Raw genomic sequence first — 18539 nt, forward strand, 5'->3', positions numbered from 1 at the left:
AAACCAACACAGTGCATGAACTCACAACAACTTACCTCAGTGTGACTTCTGCTGTTGCCTTTGAGAGACCAGTTCAGATATGCGTGGCTTCACCTTGGCAAGTGCCAGTCTCATGTCATTTTCACAGCAAAGTCTGTTCCTTTTCTTAGTTTTTATGTCCAGCATCCTCGAAAACGATTGCTCACAAAGATATGTTGTAACAAATGGTATAAAAAATTCCAGGGCGGAGGCTCCACCTGACCGAGACCGACTCACCGAACCCCTAGGGTTCGATCGAACCCAGGTTAAGAACCACTGCTTTAGTATTACTAGTTGGTAGCAGTATATCAAATAAATCCATAATAATAATTAATAATAATGGTGTGTTCCTTGTTTGTGAATGAAATACCATGCGAGTGATTACTAGAAAGTGTAAAATTAAGCAGTGCTAACTACTAACTACTATAACTTCTCTTTGCAATTTTATTGATTATTATTGAGGTGATATGATTATTGATGTGTGTTGGTCTGACAACAGACATACAGAACAACAGAAACTAATAATCAGGGTAAGTCATCTATATATTGTTGGAAATTAAATAAAATTAATGTCAACAACTGTCAACGTAACAAATATTATGACATTTTATTTTAGTGGCCTCTGTTAGGTGTGATGCTGAACATGGATCATACAGCAAAATGTTTGCACTCTGTTAACATGTTTTTATTGTCAGCCAAGTATACTTCGAAACTTTATATATTCAGATACATTTTGTGTTTGCAACATACAATAAGCTTGATACATCGGTCTATCTTTCTATCTTGAATTTATAGCCAGTTGCAGTTTATGGTGAGAAAATTGGTGAAATCTCTAGACAACATTTCCCCCCCACAGACAGTTGAAACTCTCACTGTGTCATAAAAAAAAAAAATTAAGAGGTTCCAACTCTCTTTGTCACTGGCGACTAACGGCACATAGGTCAAAGGGTTGTGGGTTGAGGGTGAATCCCACAACTGGTGTGATATCCAGTTCATCCTCTGTGACTCCAGGTGGAGGAGTGAAACGAAAGCGCTGAAGGAGAAAGCTGAAGAAGAGAAAGAGCTCCATTCTAGCCAAACTCTCTCCGAGACACGCCCTGCGCCCTGCAATGCAGAAATGCAACAAGTCAATAGGGGATCATATCTTCACAATTGTTAAACATCTGTGGTAGGACAATCTGTTAAAGTTGTTGTACCTGCAGAAAATGGCATGAAGGCATCTCTTCTGATGAATTTACCGCCCTCATCCAGAAAGTGGGAAGGGTTGAAGGTGCGTGGGCTCTCCCATTCGCTCTCATCATACAAGACAGACGTAAGAAGAGGAAACACAGTAGTCCCCTGAAGGCAAACAAAACGAAGGGTGGATCATGTAAAATCTTGGAAACAAAGCACTGTTATAGAGTTCAGATAACATATCTAATCAATGTACTGACCTCTTTGATAGAGTAGCCCTGGAAGATTGTGTCTCGACTGGTTTTGTGAGGAATAGACATGGGGACAATGTTCGCCAGTCTTTGTGATTCATGGATGACAGCGTCAGTGTACGGCAGGTCCTTCCTGTCGTCTACTTGTACTTGACGGCTTCCGACCACCCTGCTCAGCTCCTCCTGGACCTGGTCTGGATGCACATGAAATAATAATTAAATTTGATGAATATGCAAAGCTAATTTGAGCCAGATTTCATATTGGAGCTTCCAGCTGCAACATTTTTTTCCCCACCTTGAATATGAGGGTACTTAGTTATGAAAAGCAAACACCACTGCAGTGACGTTCCTGTGGTGTCACTTCCAGCTGCAAACAGGTTTATCACACTGTAGATCAGGTTTTCATCATGGTACTGCGAGTTCTCGATTTTAGACTCCTAAGATAACATACAGAAAAATAAGAGAGATTATATTTAATAATTGATTCATCTGATTAACATAGGAGTGGATTGACTGGACTCACCTCCAGGTTTAGCTTACGAGTCAGGAATGCATCAATGAAACATCTGCACATCTCAGGGTTCAGAGTCTCCTTCAGATCTGTTAAGATGCTTTTTGTATCTTTTATGTTATGCTCCACATTCTTCATCAAATCCCACCAGTTCTTCAGGAAAGGACGCAGCCAAGGAAACATGTTGTATAACTGTAATGAAGCACAAAACAAACTTGATCTCGAGCTCCAGCTAGTTTCATTTAAAAAGATCCAGTGTATAGGATTAGTGACATCTAGCGGTGGACTTGCAGACTGCAACCAACTGAACAACATTCACTTCATTCTCCCTGCCAAGGAGAACCTAAAGTCAATGCAAAACTCATGAAAAAAGGCCCTATCTAGAGCCAGTGTTTGTTTTGTCCATTTCGTACTGTAGAAACATGGTCTAAGGCCACAAAAACTTAATGATTATTATTTTCAGGTGCTTTTAGACAAAAGCATGACATGAGTAGTATATTTGACCAATAGATTCCCCTAAACCTTACACACTGGACCTTTAAATTTGAAATATTTGAAATTCTTTATCTTCTACCAGGATGGAAGCTGATCCTGTCAGAATGATGGACTTGTGGTCTCTTTCTACCATATCTTGGAAGTCAGGGTCTTTGTATTCGAACCTCTTTCCAAACATAATGGCTGCAATAATGTTTGAAGTTGCGTAACTAATTTCCTTTCTGGGATTGAAGGCTTTACCTGTGAGAGAAAGAGGAGTTAAGGACAAGTCAGAAAGTGTTCGGTATTTAAGGGGCAGTGCTTTAGAGGAGATAGTGTTACCTTCATATTGTTCAAATTCTTCCATCAGGTATCGACATTCCTCAATGATTCTCGTCTCACTAATCCGTTTGCCCATGCCAAAATCTCTCAGTGTAGTCAGAGCAAAACGCCTCATTTCTTTCCACGTTTCGCCATTGGAGAATATTATACCTAAAACAAATCTGGATGGTTTGTTTCAACCAGAACAAAAGCACGTTTCTAGAAAAACAACAACAAAAAACATTTTCTTACCGTTTCCTTTGTTGAAATCGTAGAATATGGGAGTGACTTCTCGGTCTCCGAACTCTTCAGCATGGTTGACCAGAGCCTGTTTCACGGTCCTGTATCCAGCCAGCACGACCACCTTCTTCAGTCCAAAGTAGACGGTGAACACTGGTCCATATTCTTTGGACAGCTAAAAAGATTAAGGCAGGTTAAAGTGAGACTGTCAGTCCAAGATAAGAAACATAATTTACTGCGTTATACTGCAAACATATGCGAGAATCACATCGTTTAAGACAAATGAAACAGTTCTCACATCAAAAAGAGATCTGTCGAGTCTCTTGAGATCCACCTGAAGCAAGTTACCAAGCAGGGGGAAAGGTTTAGGTCCTGGAGGCTCCTTTTCCTGGTCTTGGGCGCCGATGCGAAAGTAAAAAACATGCAGAACAAGCAGGACCAGAACGGCAACCAGCAGCAAGCTTGAAGTGGAGGACTGGAAAAGATCGTCCAACATGATGCTGCAGTCACCTGGAAGTGGACACAAATGATTTCACTGAACAGTCGTCCTGAGCTTTGGTTTCAAGGTGCTTCTTCGTGAGATGCGAGGACAATTGGTTTTCAGAACAGCTTTCTTGTTGACCTATTCGCAGATAAGTTGACTTGGCACCACCTTTCTGGGCGTGTTTGTAGCCGACAGCCCTACCTTCTTTTAGAGGCCTTCACCAATCCTGTGTTACACTAATTGCATAAGTAAGACCTCTTTATTAGGTGTGAAGGAGCAGCATTGATTTCTTTCTTTGTCCTTAATAAACATTTCTTGTTCCTGCATGCAGAAACTACAGAAACCTGATTTGCTTCTTAACAAAGACAAAGTTGTACAGCAGAAGTAAACTAATACCTATAAAAAAATCTCATGTTGACCCCCCGGGACAACATGAGGGCTAAACCATTTACTCAATAACAAAGTAAATAAAGTGTTTCACAGAGCAGAAAGTAAAAACCGAAATAGACAACAATAAATAGAATTTTGCAAATATAAGAATAAATGAAATACATAAATGGAAGATAAGTACAATACAAAAATAATAATAAACACGAGGAAAGTTTAAAACATTTAAAAGTAAATTAAAGTGCAGATGAACAAACACAGGGGATAACAAGTATCAGAGAGGCTTGAAATCTTCGCAGTAAACAACGAGGCACCTTAAAGGATATGTCTTCAGGTTGTTTCTTAAATGTCTACAGAAGTGGAGTACCTCAGATCCACAGATTTTTCCGTGTCAGCAAAAGAGGAATGTCCTGAACTTAACAATGTTTTTAAGATGATGAAATGATATACAGATACCTCTTCTTAATATCCCGATTAAGAGATTAAGACCGAGCAGACCGGTCAAACCTCTCCACAGTCAGCTTGAAATGTCTCTGAGAAACTGAGCACTCTCCATGTGGAGATCTAGGTGGTTAAGGCTTTATCTAAAATGTAACAACTTAATTTAACTAAACACATTCAGAGAGAAACTGTTCATCTGTGTATCGCCAAAACAGACTTCCTCCACACAGGCATTCACTTTGAGAGCAAAGTAAAAAACATACCTGGGAAATAAAACAATGTATAGGAGTATATACATATATAAGGAGCTTCACAGGTAAACATTAAACTACAGTGTGTGTGTATATCTATCTATCTATCTATCTATCTATATAGATATACTATTCTATATACACATACATATTTATATGTGTACATTGTATTTTAATATCTAATATCTATATATATAGATATATATATATATATCTATATATATATATATATATATTGTGTGGTGTGTGTGTGTGGTGTGTGTGTGGGGTATCTACACACACACACACACACACATATATATGTATAATATATATGTATACACACACACTCACACACACAATTATACACACATATATATACATACATATATGGGATCAATATACATGCATCCTTGTTTTTAGCTGTGTGTGTACATTGAGAGTCATATTTCTTGTATGGTTCACATATTTAGACAATACAACTGACTTTGACTGTGATAAATTACAAATATACACAATATACACACACAAAAAAAAGTTCATTTTCTGCTGTTTTATATACTACAGAGAGACGCACTGCCTGCCTAACAATCAAGCTCCATGTAACTGTTATTTACCGACATAAAACGTGCAGGAGAGAATCAAAGTTTACCTGTTTTTATTCATTTTTTCCTTCCTGTCTCGATGTCCGGCAGTAAAGTGTTGCGCCACTGTTCAAGGTTCACTTGAAATACGTCTATTTTTATCTTTCCACTGAGTTCATGTGCTTATTTAATTATTTATTAGGGTCCGAGCACCGACAGCAGTAGAAAGTGAAAGGAATTTTCCCACATTATTATTTTACTTCTTTTCCGTCTTCTGGGACGAATTACGTACCGGTAACATTCGCGAAAAGTCACGCATTTTTCTCTATTCTCTATAGCGCCACCTACAAATTTTCAAAAACGCCAAATAAATGCGGTGACTTTGGCGTAGGACGACGAAATTCGGCACACGCGTGTGTCATACCCAGACGCACAAAAATGCTCATGGACACCATGGTGCCAGACGCACAGGAAGTCAGACATTTTGGGAGGAAGTTGCGTTTTGGCGCCATTTTTGCCCATTTCAAAATGCTAACAGGTTTAAACTTGCTCAGGTTACTCTTAAACCATGGGGGATTAAAAGTTGAACACAACTTTTCCAAAGTCTGAATGCTGTGACCGTGATGACCCCTCAAAGTTCGCACAAAACACAAAGTCGCTAATAACTTGTGGATACACTGTCCTATCCTGACCAAACGTCATAGGGTGGACACTGGACACGGCCTGAACGCGTACATATGCCCATAGTGACACTTACCTATAGCGCCACCTGCTGGTGGTTGGAAATGTCAATTTGTTTCTACACCTCGCATATTACAAATGTAATGGTAACGGCTTCAAACTTGCCCAGGTTACTCTTCAGCCATGGGGGAATAAAAGTGATAGACAACTTTTCCACAGTCTGAACGCTGTGGCCGTGATGACCCCTCAAATTTCGAGGTCTGCTGGTGGTTGGAAATGTCACGCTTCACATGTCAAGGTGTCACGCCTATCTGGATCGCTGCAGTGTCATCAAATTGGCTCATGTAGGGCTTCAGGACTTGGTGATGCTTCCTGGTGAAAACAATGATGCCACCTCATACGGTGTGGCCGTAGCCAGGCGGTGAAAGTCGCGTGATGGCGTTTGCAGTTTGAACACCTTTGCATCATCGCACGGTCATGAAACTTGGCACACACGTCCACCCTGACGACCTTGTGCATATGTGAAGGGTATCATGTGTGGCTCTATACCGCCCCCTACAAATTTTCAAAACCCCCCTGCCATTGGGGATACTTTAAATTCGCTACACGCCTCCGTCATGCCCAGACGCACACAAAAGCCTCTGGTCGCCATTGTGCCATATGCACAGGAAGTCAGACATTTTGGGTGGACGGGTGCGATGCGTGGGGTGGCGTCCAGTGCCCACGTGCGAGGGCCCGTACATCGCTGCTTGCAGCTTTAATTTATTTTATGTTGGTAATGCTGAATAATAAATACCCATATGATTCTATAAAGAAGAGGAGTCCATGACTTTGTGTTGCATAATTTCCATGTTTATTTAATATATGACAATGTGTTTAGTGTACACAAACATTTGACGCTAAACTCCAACACTCAGAGACACTGACTGAACTACTGCCCATTTTTTCAGATTTCGTAAATGGGTGCAAGTTTATAATACACTGTTCACAGCAATCATGTTTATATACAATGCAAAAAAAAAAAATGTGAAGAAGAAAAAATAAATGTACCGGTGCAATTTGATAGTGCAAAACAAAAAAAGAAGAAGAAAAAAAAGAGATTAAATGTGGAAGCACAAAACGAAATGATATTTCTTTAAAGGGCAGGGGAGGGATTAGAAAAAGTAGATTTTGTGAAGGCTGTCAGAGGATGGTGGTGAAGGTAGATACTGAAATAAGATGATGAACCAACCTTCCCCCCACATGTCGGTGGACAGATTATTACAAGTATATCCCTCAACCTCCGTTTGGTTCCCTGATAGTAACCTACCTACAATCAATAAGGAACCAGACTGTGAAACCAGAAGACGAAGAGAGACGAAGAGTCAAAAACTCCTGCAGAATAAGTATTTTCAAATATCAATGTACATTCAGTGTGATTTTTTTTTTGTCTGTGTGTGTGACTGCACCAACAAAATGTTGGTTGGCTCAAATGTAACGTACATTAAGTCACAAAAGAAAACAGAGAGGAATAATCTCACCATAGAGATCAGACTGGAGCAATCCCCGGGCTCATGTTTTAAGATTTGGTTTTAATGAAAATGAGACAGAAATGAGTGCTTGAGACAGTTTATAGTACAGTACAGCTGGGTTTTCCCTCAATGATGATGCTATAGCTGGATAAAATACAACTGCAGTCTCTGCAGTGCCAAGTAAAATCTACGATCACCCAACAAACTGAAGATATTTAACAGACACGGGACTGATTAACCACAACTACTGACGGTCGTGCACGCATGTAAAATGGTTTGATCGGATCCACAACACAGAGAATACTTTACACTTTCAGGAAATGTGCTTTTTCGTGCATTAATATATTACGGGGATTACCCCAGAGGCAAAAATATAAACCTGCTGAAATGCTGTTACAGTTTAATCCCCTGCTAAAACCTACTGTGCAACATTCTTTCTTCTTTGTCTTTGTGTCACAGTTGAATGCTTCGAGACGTCCTTGTTTGTAAGTGAAATGTCACTTCTGTCAGTGAGCACGCTCTCTAGGCTGGCTGACCTGAGGCATGCTTCATCGTTAAAACTTCACACAACATCTCACAAGCTTGATCTGTTACTAGTTAGTTCAGTTTGAGATTCATAGTCAGTTTGAATGAAATGCACAGTGCACACTTTGATACTGTCATTGATTTGTTCCACTTAAAGCACACTTATTTAAAAGATAAAGCAATATGCCTCCTGACAGGCCTGAAATATGTTAGTAGTAGGTTTTTAAAAATGTATAAACATTAAGTATGCTCTGTGTTATGGAAATATACAACAGCTGATTGCCGTATTATGAAGCGTTTACATACACTATACATTTTTTTGACTGTATATGAAAGTGATGATGATGAAAAGCAGGAAAGTGATGCGATTATGATCTGCACACACTTCCAGAACAGTATTATAGCAGCATGAAGAATGTAGTTTCAAAGCAACTGGTGCAAAGGCATACCTGTACAGTATGACTGAAAAGAGAGGCACTACATTTAATCAATATACATATCATTCAGAAAACCAGCTTCTTATTCTGTACTGTGAGGAACAGTTTATACTTTTGATCATTGAACAAGGTAGCTTTGTGCAGGTGAGGATGGACCACCCTAACATTCTGTACCTAACAATTTATTGACTTTTAGCTGGGTCAAAGGTCAGGTGTGACTATCCGAATCTTGAAAAAGGGGATAGTGTTATTCAAGTAATCTTCAGCACAAAGAAGTAGCCAATCATAAATGTCTTTAAATAGCATTAACTACAAGGGGGACGAGGTTGTATTATCTCAACAGTTAAGGAACTCATATTAAAAAGTGCAGTGTGCAGAAATTGCACGGTACTACTACTTTAGAAATATAAATGTCTTTGTAAATAAATACATGCAGAAATAAATAATAAAGCTGTTAAATATCTAAATATATCACATTTTAAAAGAAATAAAATTCAGGTAGAGAATGAGATTAAATTGAGAGAGGATTAATGGTGATGATATTTGATTACTTGTCGTGTGAATGTAGATACCCTCGGTGCTCCTACAAGTAGCTAAAACGACATGAAATGCCACAAGAACATGAAGTCTATGATGATATGCCATTCCTTTGCCAGACTGCGTGTGCTAACGTTTTAAACAAGTTTTTAGGAATAGGAGGCAGATTACTCAATGTCAGGACCACAAAGAAAAGAGGAAATATTTTTTAGAGTTACACTCAACTGTCATTTTTTTCTTCTTTTAGCGTGTATTTTCTAGCTGTACGTTGTATGCAAACCAGTTTAGACACGGTGTATATATAGTTGTAGAGTAGAGAAGAATCTGCATGTTTGTCTATTTACCGATGCAAATGTAGCGATGTGATCCTCGCCGACATGGCAGCTTCAGGTAAAAATAAATGTCACTGCTTTTTTTTTTTTTTTTTTTTTTTTTCTTTTTAAAGGAGTAAATGTATAAGGCTTGATGTGTCACTGACAACAACTACAGTACATTACCATACGTATGTAATCTGAGATAAGAAATTGTTGCTACTTCCTCCATTTTCTTCATTCGTCCAGCTATGAATAAATTCCAGTACAGTACAGTGACAGAAGAGGTTTTTTCAGACTACGAGACTCACACCGCAGCAAAGGCCTGACAGGAAATGGGCGCTTTAGGTGCTGAGGACACTAGTGATAAACTGAGAACGTACAGGGGGAAAGATGGTTGTTGGTGACTGTGGTAGTGGGGGAGTCGGGAGGGGGTTGGGAGCTCAGCACAAGGGGAGGGATAAGGACAAGGACCTATGTACATCTTAGTCTTTGCGTTCATCCTTCTCTCAGAGTCACATCCTCATCTGTCCGGCTCGTCTTCTTGACAGCTTTGACCTGAGAGACATAAAAGGAAATATATTTTTTAATAAACATAAACATCTTCCACGCGTACACTTCTGTTTATTTTTTATCATTAAAGTACCTGATAGTTCCCGCGAGGAGAGGATTGAACGCGTAGAGCCAGTCGTGCATCTCTTTGTCATTAGTGGCTTGAAGTAATATCCCACGATGTTCTGTACACACGGCAAATGTGTTCGGGGTCTGTTGAAAGAGAATAAAAATGTTATTGTAACATACCTGATATTAAAGCAGGACTTTTTGGAGAGTTTTGGTTAATCACCAACCTTCAGCATCGCCTGCTGGTCCTCGCTGTACTCCACCTGGGCAGAGGAGAGGTTGAGGATGGCCCGCTCCACAGTGTCTCTCTCTGTGTTGTAGATGTAGACGTACGGCCGGCGAACAACGACGTAGCGTTTCACCCAACCGTTGGTGTGTGGCTCCAAGAAATGTATGTAACCCTTCTTTGACACGATGGGGCTGTTGCAAAATAAGTGAAACATCAGCACACGTGAAACAAAGAAAGACGTCTCCACTGTGAAAAGTGCAAGTTTTACTGTTACTGTGGCAAGACTCACCTGACTCTGATCTCCTGGATATCAGGAACAAATCTGCGGACCCGAGGTGGTTTGGTTTCAGAGGCTCCATTGACGGGCTTCTTGGCCTCTGCGTCTTGTGGTGTCTCAGGAATGGGGCTTACGGCACGAGAGCGAGGCGTGGGGGGTCTGCAGTACAGAAACAAGATGTGTATTAGCCTTGGTAACAATATTGCTTATATCTTTACCACCCTTAGTGCTTCATGTCAAACAATAATACATAACAATAACCACAAAAGCACGTCTTAGGACTGACCTGAGTTCAGAGTTTCCATAGCAACCCTCAACCAGCGAAGGGCATGTCGAGGAGGGTGTGATTGTGTTGAGAGCAGAGATCGAAGCGGACTCTTTTAACGTTGTGACGGACATCTCTGAGATCTGTGACACACACAGAAAACACGCGGATGAATGCTCACTCAAATCTGAGGAAACACTTGACAGACTTAAATCTGATTTCTTTCATGTGTCAAATTGAATTATTTGAGTGTACCTTGCTTTCACTGGCGCTGACACACACGTGGCTGTAGTCTCGGTTGAAGGAGTGAGTGAGCAGCCGCAAACACTGTGTACAAAAAGGGAAAAGAGCTTAAAATGTCTTCTAAGGTGAGATACAAGATAAGTAAAACCACATCTGTAATGTCATAGAAAGCACTATAGTTCAACCTGACAAAAATACATATACACTGAAGTACATTTCAGCACATACTTGACATGACAGACATCAGAGAACTCTTCTCTGGCAACAAAATCCAGTCAGACTACACTTAAAGGATCCATATTTGTTATTATTAAACCTGACCTAGCTTGGCCACACTCCCTGATATGATGTCATATTCAATTTGTCTTTTTTTAGGTGGACATATAACTCCTTTACCAAAATAACTCCAGATGTTGCTGTAAAATCTAGCTTCTACATCATTTTCCTACACATTGATTCACTGGGGTTGCCAACCTGTAAGTCAAACCTGAATTGCAGTATTTACAAAACAGTGATGGCTGACCTTGGCAGCAAGCTCCCTCTGCCTGTCAGTGGTGATTTCAGAGTTGGCGCTGACACCTTGGTCGACCTCGGGAGGCTGAGGAGACTCACTCAGCTCCTCAGTGACACAGGACAGCAGGGACTCTTGGCCCATGAGCAAAGTAGACTCCAGTTTCTCCCTCAGCAGAAGGTAATGTTTGGTCTTCTCCACCTGAGAGAATAGGGGTAAAAAAACACACACAATCATTGACCAGGTCCCTTACTTAAGAGAAAATTGTCAGAGGGGAGAGGTAGAGGAAAACAGTTTCAAGACAAATTCCAGTCTGGTTTCCATCAGAGGCCCAGCAGAGATGACTCTCTCTGTGCTGCTTTCAACACCATAAATCATATTCTTTTAGTAGATCATCTAAAGGAAGTAGGTTGGAATATCTGATACTATACAACTCTGAACTATTCCTGTTTTTATAATTGTAACTTATTTGTCTGATCGTGCTCCTCTGTCCTGTGGAGTTCCTCAAGGATCAATCCTGGGTCCTGTCTTATTTTCAGCAGTTTGGCTGCGTCTCTTATCACTATGTTGATGATATCATATATATTAGTGAAACTGGGGGAGGTAATTTACCATATCTATGTATATGAGTGCATTTCATATGTACACTACATTATTTGTAAAACAAGGGCCAGTGTTGAAGAATGCATAAATCTCAATTCATTTAGATACTTTAAAAGACCAGTTCATAGGATTTAATGGGGTCTAGTGGTCAGGTTGTGGATTGCATCCCTCTGGTCTCACCCTCTCCTTTCTAGTGTGAAGGAAGAACTATGGTGGCCTATCTAGAGCCAGTGTTTGGTTTGTCCATTCTGGGCTACTGTAGAAACATGGCAGGCTCTGTGGAAAAGGACATGGGGCAACTGTAGATTCAAAAGGCTCATTCTAAGATAATACAAATATAACGATTCTTATTTTTAGGTGATTAGACATTAATGAAAACATAGTTGTGAATGTTAAATTTCTTTTCTGCCATCTTCTGTAAATAGAGCTCCATTAAATCTGAACTTTAAGACAGTTTATATTAAATGGATGATTTCAAGGCACCTGCTTTTGTGTATGTAGGATCATTAAATGAGGGCCAGTAGCATCTATTTTTAGGTGTTAATAAAAGTTGCATTAAAAGAAGTAACTGCTCCTCACATCCTGAAGGAGGCTGAGTTTCTCTAGCTCCCATTGGTGGTCCAGAATGAGGCTGTCACTACGGGGCCTCCACCCAGCCAGGTTCTCCTCTCCACGGACGTAGGCTACAGAGGTGTCCAGCACCCGCCTGCGTCTCCTCTGCATACCTGAGGTCGGCAAGTTCAGGATTAGAAAATGTTGCAGAGGTGAGCTTAATGCAATGTGGTGTGTTTGATTTCGACTCTCACCTGGGCTTCCTGCATCTGCAAGGTTACACAAGCTGACCTCATAAACTCCAGTTACACGGTTTCTACAGAAGAAAAAACACAGAGCTCTTTATCAACAGAGAGAACACATGAGGTATGTGATGTGTTTCATAGTTTAAAGTTTGGAACTCACCCATCTGCTGCTCTCAGGCTTCCAGTACCGAAAAGGTTTCGGATGGAGCGAGAAGCTGAGAGCTTTGTGTCTCGAGAGTAAAACACCATGCAGATATCTTTGGTTATGACTGCGGGCTGGGTGCAGTTCTCCATCTGCAATTGATAAAAGAGGAGGGATTTCCGACACTGATCCTCTACAGTAATTTACACATCACCTCTGATGCTGTGAGAGCTATTTCTGCCTCTCGTGAAGGCAGGCGCCGTACTGTACCTCCAAGTATGCGGAGAGGGTCATGTAAATCTTCTCTCCATACGGAGTGACTCGGTTTAGTAGCAGGGAGTTGTGCATGGAGCTGTCCCAAGCGGCCTCGAAGCGGAAGAAAGTCCTGAGATGATCCGAGCGAGAAAATGAATGAGCGGTAAAAAAAATTTAAGTCCTTCTACCTGAGCAGCAAATAAACAGTCAGAGCTAAAACCATGCTAAAGTCTATCTAACAACAGAGATGTAAACATAAAACCTGGATAAATCCAAACAATACTTGAATAACCAAAAATACTTCACTTACAGAAAGATGTGGACTAAAATTGATTTGATACACCGACAAAATAATAATATGATTGGTAAAAAAAAACAAAAAACAAACAGTTGTAACAATTTTATAGAATTTAAACACTGTTGTAAAGTATTCCTCAAATTTGCATGCAAAAGGCCGACTGGATTGATGATCTGCTTTGTACATAACGCCACAGAAAAGCAAAGAGAGTTGAGATGATACAGAAAAAGGAAAGGGGAGGGGAGGGATGAGAGACAGCCAGATGAAAGATGAGGGACAGGGCAGTAAAATACCTATGGTCAAGTCCCAAGGAAATGCTGTGAGAAAGAAGAAATCAGCAAAAGAATAGAAAGTGAGAGTCAGGAAGTATGTTGTGGTCGTGCGCTTATGTGGCTGGGGGATGGTGTTTGTCTTGTTTTTTTTTTTTCCCACACTGTTATCTCAAGATGTAAAACACAGCCATGGATAATACAGCTCACCCATAAGAGTGGAAATCCCGTGGAAGGTGCTGATCGACATGATGCGATCCCTCATCCTGCTCTACTATTGAAAAGGTCAAATAACAGCCGTTCCTCAAGCAAAAACAGCACTGTTTTCTGTTACGCCTCTGATTTACTCCGTACGTTAATGTACACGATTTTTTTCCCCCCCCTATTTTCCACCCCGAGGGAAAATAATCACACATTGAAACCAGTTTTTCTTCTGGCCTGCGTCCCGGTGCGGCCTTAAATTTACAAAAGATAATCCGAGCAAGAATTGTAAAAGGACACTAATGTTTCTGTAAGCCATAAAAAACAGGCTGAATGGACTCTTCATGAGGTTCAGATGTTGGGCTCACTGGCCTTGGACTGAGGTGACCTTGTGGGAAAGTGAACAATGTGTCACTCGATAGAAAGCAAACAGCAGTGGACCGAGTTGCCTCTGTAGTAAAGAGAACTCACTGCTGCTTTGTGTGAATTCAGCATACAGATGGCCTGTTATTTAAAGTAATTAGCAAGTGTATTAACACACATGGACACATCACACACTTCTTTCCCAGTAGTAGAAAACTGTTCGCTTACACTACAAGGAAGCAATTTCCTCTTTGCGCTACACCAACATGTGCTTCTCTTGTGTTTTACTACCTCCTAAAAAAAATGCGGGAGCCAGGATTGAAGTCATGCTGCTGGCGTGACATGTGAGGAGCCGTTTGTTTCTGGTGTCTGGCAGAGTCGCACGGAGGTACGAGCTTTAAGATTTAAAAATATTCACAACATCGCAGCAATTTTGGGCAAAGTGCTACTGGTGAGGTAATGGTTCACTAGATTACATTTTAATAGCTGCATTTGAATGCCGTGCCAGAGCGGGTACTGTAAATGATGTGATCCATATTACAGCACTTGAGTAATAGTGTTCCTGGTAATATTCTGTAGCTGTGATGGAAAGGCTGTGTGTCTCTTGGGACTGGAGGTAACTAACAAAAACATATTCATGGATTTAAAATATTGCTTCACTGCAAAGATCAACAATGTGAGAAACAGAAAATTAATGCGTTTTATAAATACTCTCACTATGGATGGGATGTCTTTGCCCGAGTTGCTTCAAATTAACTGTAATAATGGATCACTACCACCCCCTGCTGCCAGGTAGTCTTAATACCTCATACTCATTTGTAAATCTTTCAGTTCAGCCACTGTAAAAAGAGTAAAAAGATGTTGTCGACATTTGAGTGACCAAATATTAATACTCTTTCTCATATCAGCCTTATAGGATAGTTCCTGCAGCAACTGCTGAAGTAGAAACTGTGATACTGGCCCCACGACACCTCCAGCAGAGACAAGGACAGTCCACGTGAAGCAAAGCGAGCCATGCAGACCCTGTCCGTCATAAACCGCAGCCTGATAACAGCTCAAACACACACCCAGCGCAGCAGGAGAACCGGGGACATGCAGAACCACGTCCCTCACTTCTCATGAGGGGGTGGGGGGGGGAAGAAAACAAAGAAGCACAGATGAATTGCTGACAGTAATGGCAGAGTAGGAGAGAAATTACTGGAGGCCGAGTAGGAATGACAGGGTGCAGAGGACATTAGAGAGATGAAAGATGCGTTTGTGTAACTTAAGAGCATGTGAAGAGAGGCAAAATAATATACCTAGGCATGTCCGAATCAAGAAACTGTCTGCGAAAGCAAAAAACAACATTCCGTTAGTGGACTGGAGGGAGAAAAATGTTAGCATCCATATACTTTGATGTTAGTCTCTGCAAGACTGAGCAGAGACCACACTGGACCACAGCCTGACCTGGTGCTGAGCCCTTAAACCCAATTACTGGTCACTGAGGCCACAAAAGGACAAACATTGAGGGCTGAAAACCACAAGGGGTGCAGCACCATGGTCAAAGGCTGGTCGAGCTGGGCCACTGGACAGTGTTGCGTGGAGCGTTTGTTTGCTTTAGACTTAAACTCAGTAAACCTAGGTCTGGGTGATGGTGTTGCTGGTATTGTTATTTTTTTGGGAAGTGGCTGGGAAAGCAGAGGGATCAAGCAATGAGCCAAAACCAGAGGGTCACAAAAATAACAATTTTACTTGGACAATATAATTATTTTGGCTAAATCTACACTGATATTCATCCATAAAATACACTGTAAATATACTGTGAATACATATTGTCTCATACATGCTACTAAAGAATTATTGTGCCACCAGACAATGGGCACTCACAAGAATTGGAATAACAGAACTTATTTTAGGTGTTGAAAGACAATAAATTGTGTTTTTTATGGCAGTTATTACTGTATTTCTTGAATAAACACATTACCTACATAACTTATCAGTAATTGCCAAAACACAAGTTCTCATTATGAGGCCAGGAGTCTTAAAAGAGACGTACTGCCCTCTACTGGCTGCCTGCAGAACAATATAAAACATGACACACCACAATCTTGTTTGTAGAAACCCTGGTACAGATTTTTCACAAAGAGCCACCTAATTTATTTTGTCTTATGATGAATTTTATGATGTTAGTAAATCAGTATAAGATTAGTAATGACTTTGGACTGTTGGGTTGTTTGTTTCCTCCTTGCTACGTTACTAACTAGGCTGTACACACCCAGAAACACCATTTTCAGGGCTTCAAATAAGCCTAATGAGAAGATTACAAAGGTCAAAGCATGATTAACAGAGTCATTAAATACAATCTGTGATTCTTAAATATCAAGTGATTCGATAAAGTGATGATGAAATGTCGTATGTCCAATGTATGGCATCAGATAAAGCTTTGTTACAGTGGTAGATACTGCTGGTTACGTTAGGAAGACATGCATTTTAACTGCTAATTTAACTCAAATGTTCATTCAGGAGTGAGATACAGTAAAAATGAGGGTGCTTGGTAAGAAATTAGTAGCTCTTAAAGTCCATCAGCAGGTCAGTGTTGGGGTTAGTAGCTCTAAACATGGTTGAGAGATGAGACGGGTTAGAGGTGAGGTGATTAACAAGGTGAGATGCAACATGGACGGTGCAGTGATGACCATCAAACAACAAGAAGCACAGATTAACAAGGAGGGTCGCACAGCCAGCGCGGACAAGTGAATTCATTAACTACAGACGTGGCAGATTAAGGTTTAAAAAGCTACTTTTAAAGTGAAATTTTATTCGCTAAGGGTCACTCCATGGCCTCCTGCAATTAGAGAGAGGAAACTAGACTCATGCAGACGCAATAATAAAAATAACAACACAAAATAACTTTCTAAGGTTTGTTATAACATTCAAGTTCTTCTGCCATGCTTGTATTTTACATGTACAGCTGGTTCGCTATGCCATGCATTGCCCGTGTGCCGTACTCGAGTGCAGGAGCTGCCACAGCAGTAATAAAGTGACATAAAAATCAAAGAGTGGTTTCCAAATTCAGCAAAGCTGCCACAGCCTAAGAATAAACAAGCATATCTGGTGGACACTGGACATTTCCAGCACAAGATTTCAATTCTAATGAACCCTACAAATTGTAGTCTGGCCCGGTGTCTTGCTTCATTTGCAAAGATCTAGCAAGTATTGGATTTCCGTCAAATGTCTACAACGGTACGTACCGGTCGTCTTGCATGGGCCTGACATACCCAGCAGACAAGATGTTGAGAGAAAGAATATTGGGGTCAATGATGGTCTCATCAGCTTCGGGGGTGTTGCGGAGACGTCCTGGGAAGGCACAAGTGCCTCAGTTAGAACGGATTACACACTCCACTGTCAGTGTAATGTTTGGTTTACATGAATAAAAAAAAGCCTAAAAATTCAAACTTACCCACAACAAGCTCGCGGATATCTTTCCACTCCATGTCACCTCCTGACTCGTGTACAATGGTAACAGTGACTCTCCTCTGGAGGCCCTGTGGTTGTGAAGAAAAGACAAAGTTATGTTCGGGTCCTACAAAATATTCCAAATATTACATTTGCTTCACAGTGTGGTTGACATACCTGGTGAAGTAGGAATGTGCCATGGCAAGGCATTCCTCCTCTGTGGTCCACCACTGCAGGTATGTAGCTGAGAAGACACAGATGAAACTGATTTGGTCGTATGCCAGTGATTAAAAGTGCTAGAGACATTCATGTGGTCCAAAGTTCTTCAGGATAATTACACTTATTTCTTAATAATATAATTTCATGGAAAGCTGTGCCAAACCATTCCAAACATCCAGCACTGGGGTGACACAGGATACTCACTCTCCATTGGCCTCCAGCTCGCAGATTTCAAAGAACACCATGAGATCATATTTGCTGTGGCAGGGTCCTGCCTGCGGGCGGGTCATAGCTGTCAGCTTGGTGGCGGGTACTGTATTGAAAAAGGAGATAAGAGAGTGTCAGACAGGTTGAGGGTAGATATGGAGCAGACTAGTGCTAACAGCAGGGAGCTGCTCTAACCCTACAGAGGAAAGAGAGAGGGAAGAAGAAAGGAAATCAGTGATGCAGGGAAAGAGAGGAACCACTGAGTCCAGTCGAAGGAGCTCCTTTCCTTCTGCAGATTGATAAGAAACTCTGCACTCCTCTTTTGAAGGAAAATACAGCTAAATTTCTTTTTTTTTTAAACATTGTTTGCTTATGATAATTCAGATTTCGGCTCTGTGGGTTCTCACTTTGCAAAACAGCCCTTTTGTAGTAACAGGTGCAGATTGAACCATCCTGTGCATGAGCGAAAGCATATGCACAAACTCCTTAAA

At 40.9% G+C, this 18539-nt stretch overlaps 2 protein-coding genes across 16 annotated transcripts in view; both read right to left on the bottom strand.

Annotated features, from left to right (window-relative positions):
• Positions 1–687: 687 nt before the first annotated feature.
• LOC104926026 (cytochrome P450 2K1-like) lies at positions 688–5585 on the bottom strand. The gene is made up of 10 exons (XM_027290063.1): positions 5183–5585; positions 3287–3497; positions 3001–3163; positions 2770–2919; positions 2528–2688; positions 1966–2145; positions 1738–1879; positions 1452–1636; positions 1215–1356; positions 688–1122 (listed from the first exon to the last, which is right to left on the bottom strand). The coding sequence occupies exons 1-10, from the start codon at positions 5194–5196 to the stop codon at positions 935–937; spliced, it is 1536 nt and encodes a 511-aa protein (XP_027145864.1). The 5' UTR covers positions 5197–5585; the 3' UTR covers positions 688–934.
• Positions 5586–6629: 1044 nt separating this feature from the next.
• kif1aa (kinesin family member 1Aa) overlaps positions 6630–18539 on the bottom strand; it is a 39934-nt gene continuing 28024 nt past the window's right edge. For 7 of the 15 annotated variants that reach the window (XM_027290052.1, XM_019260294.2, XM_027290048.1 and 4 more), the window contains 17 exons: positions 18046–18154; positions 17800–17866; positions 17627–17711; positions 17418–17523; positions 15489–15515; positions 13651–13674; positions 13075–13189; positions 12823–12956; positions 12672–12733; positions 12445–12590; positions 11275–11463; positions 10764–10835; positions 10530–10651; positions 10256–10402; positions 9965–10157; positions 9763–9881; positions 6630–9674 (listed from right to left, as the gene is read on the bottom strand). In XM_027290052.1, coding sequence (XP_027145853.1) covers positions 9632–9674; positions 9763–9881; positions 9965–10157; positions 10256–10402; positions 10530–10651; positions 10764–10835; positions 11275–11463; positions 12445–12590; positions 12672–12733; positions 12823–12956; positions 13075–13189; positions 13651–13674; positions 15489–15515; positions 17418–17523; positions 17627–17711; positions 17800–17866; positions 18046–18154 — 1760 coding nt within the window. In that variant the 3' untranslated portion in view covers positions 6630–9631. The remainder of the gene's footprint in view (positions 9675–9762; positions 9882–9964; positions 10158–10255; positions 10403–10529; positions 10652–10763; positions 10836–11274; positions 11464–12444; positions 12591–12671; positions 12734–12822; positions 12957–13074; positions 13190–13650; positions 13675–15488; positions 15516–17417; positions 17524–17626; positions 17712–17799; positions 17867–18045; positions 18155–18539) is intronic. The other 8 variants (XM_027290053.1, XM_019260299.2, XM_019260304.2 and 5 more) reach the window with 3 other exon arrangements.

This window comes from Larimichthys crocea, chromosome XVII (assembly GCF_000972845.2).
Source record: "Larimichthys crocea isolate SSNF chromosome XVII, L_crocea_2.0, whole genome shotgun sequence".
Taxonomy (NCBI): domain Eukaryota; kingdom Metazoa; phylum Chordata; class Actinopteri; family Sciaenidae; genus Larimichthys; species Larimichthys crocea.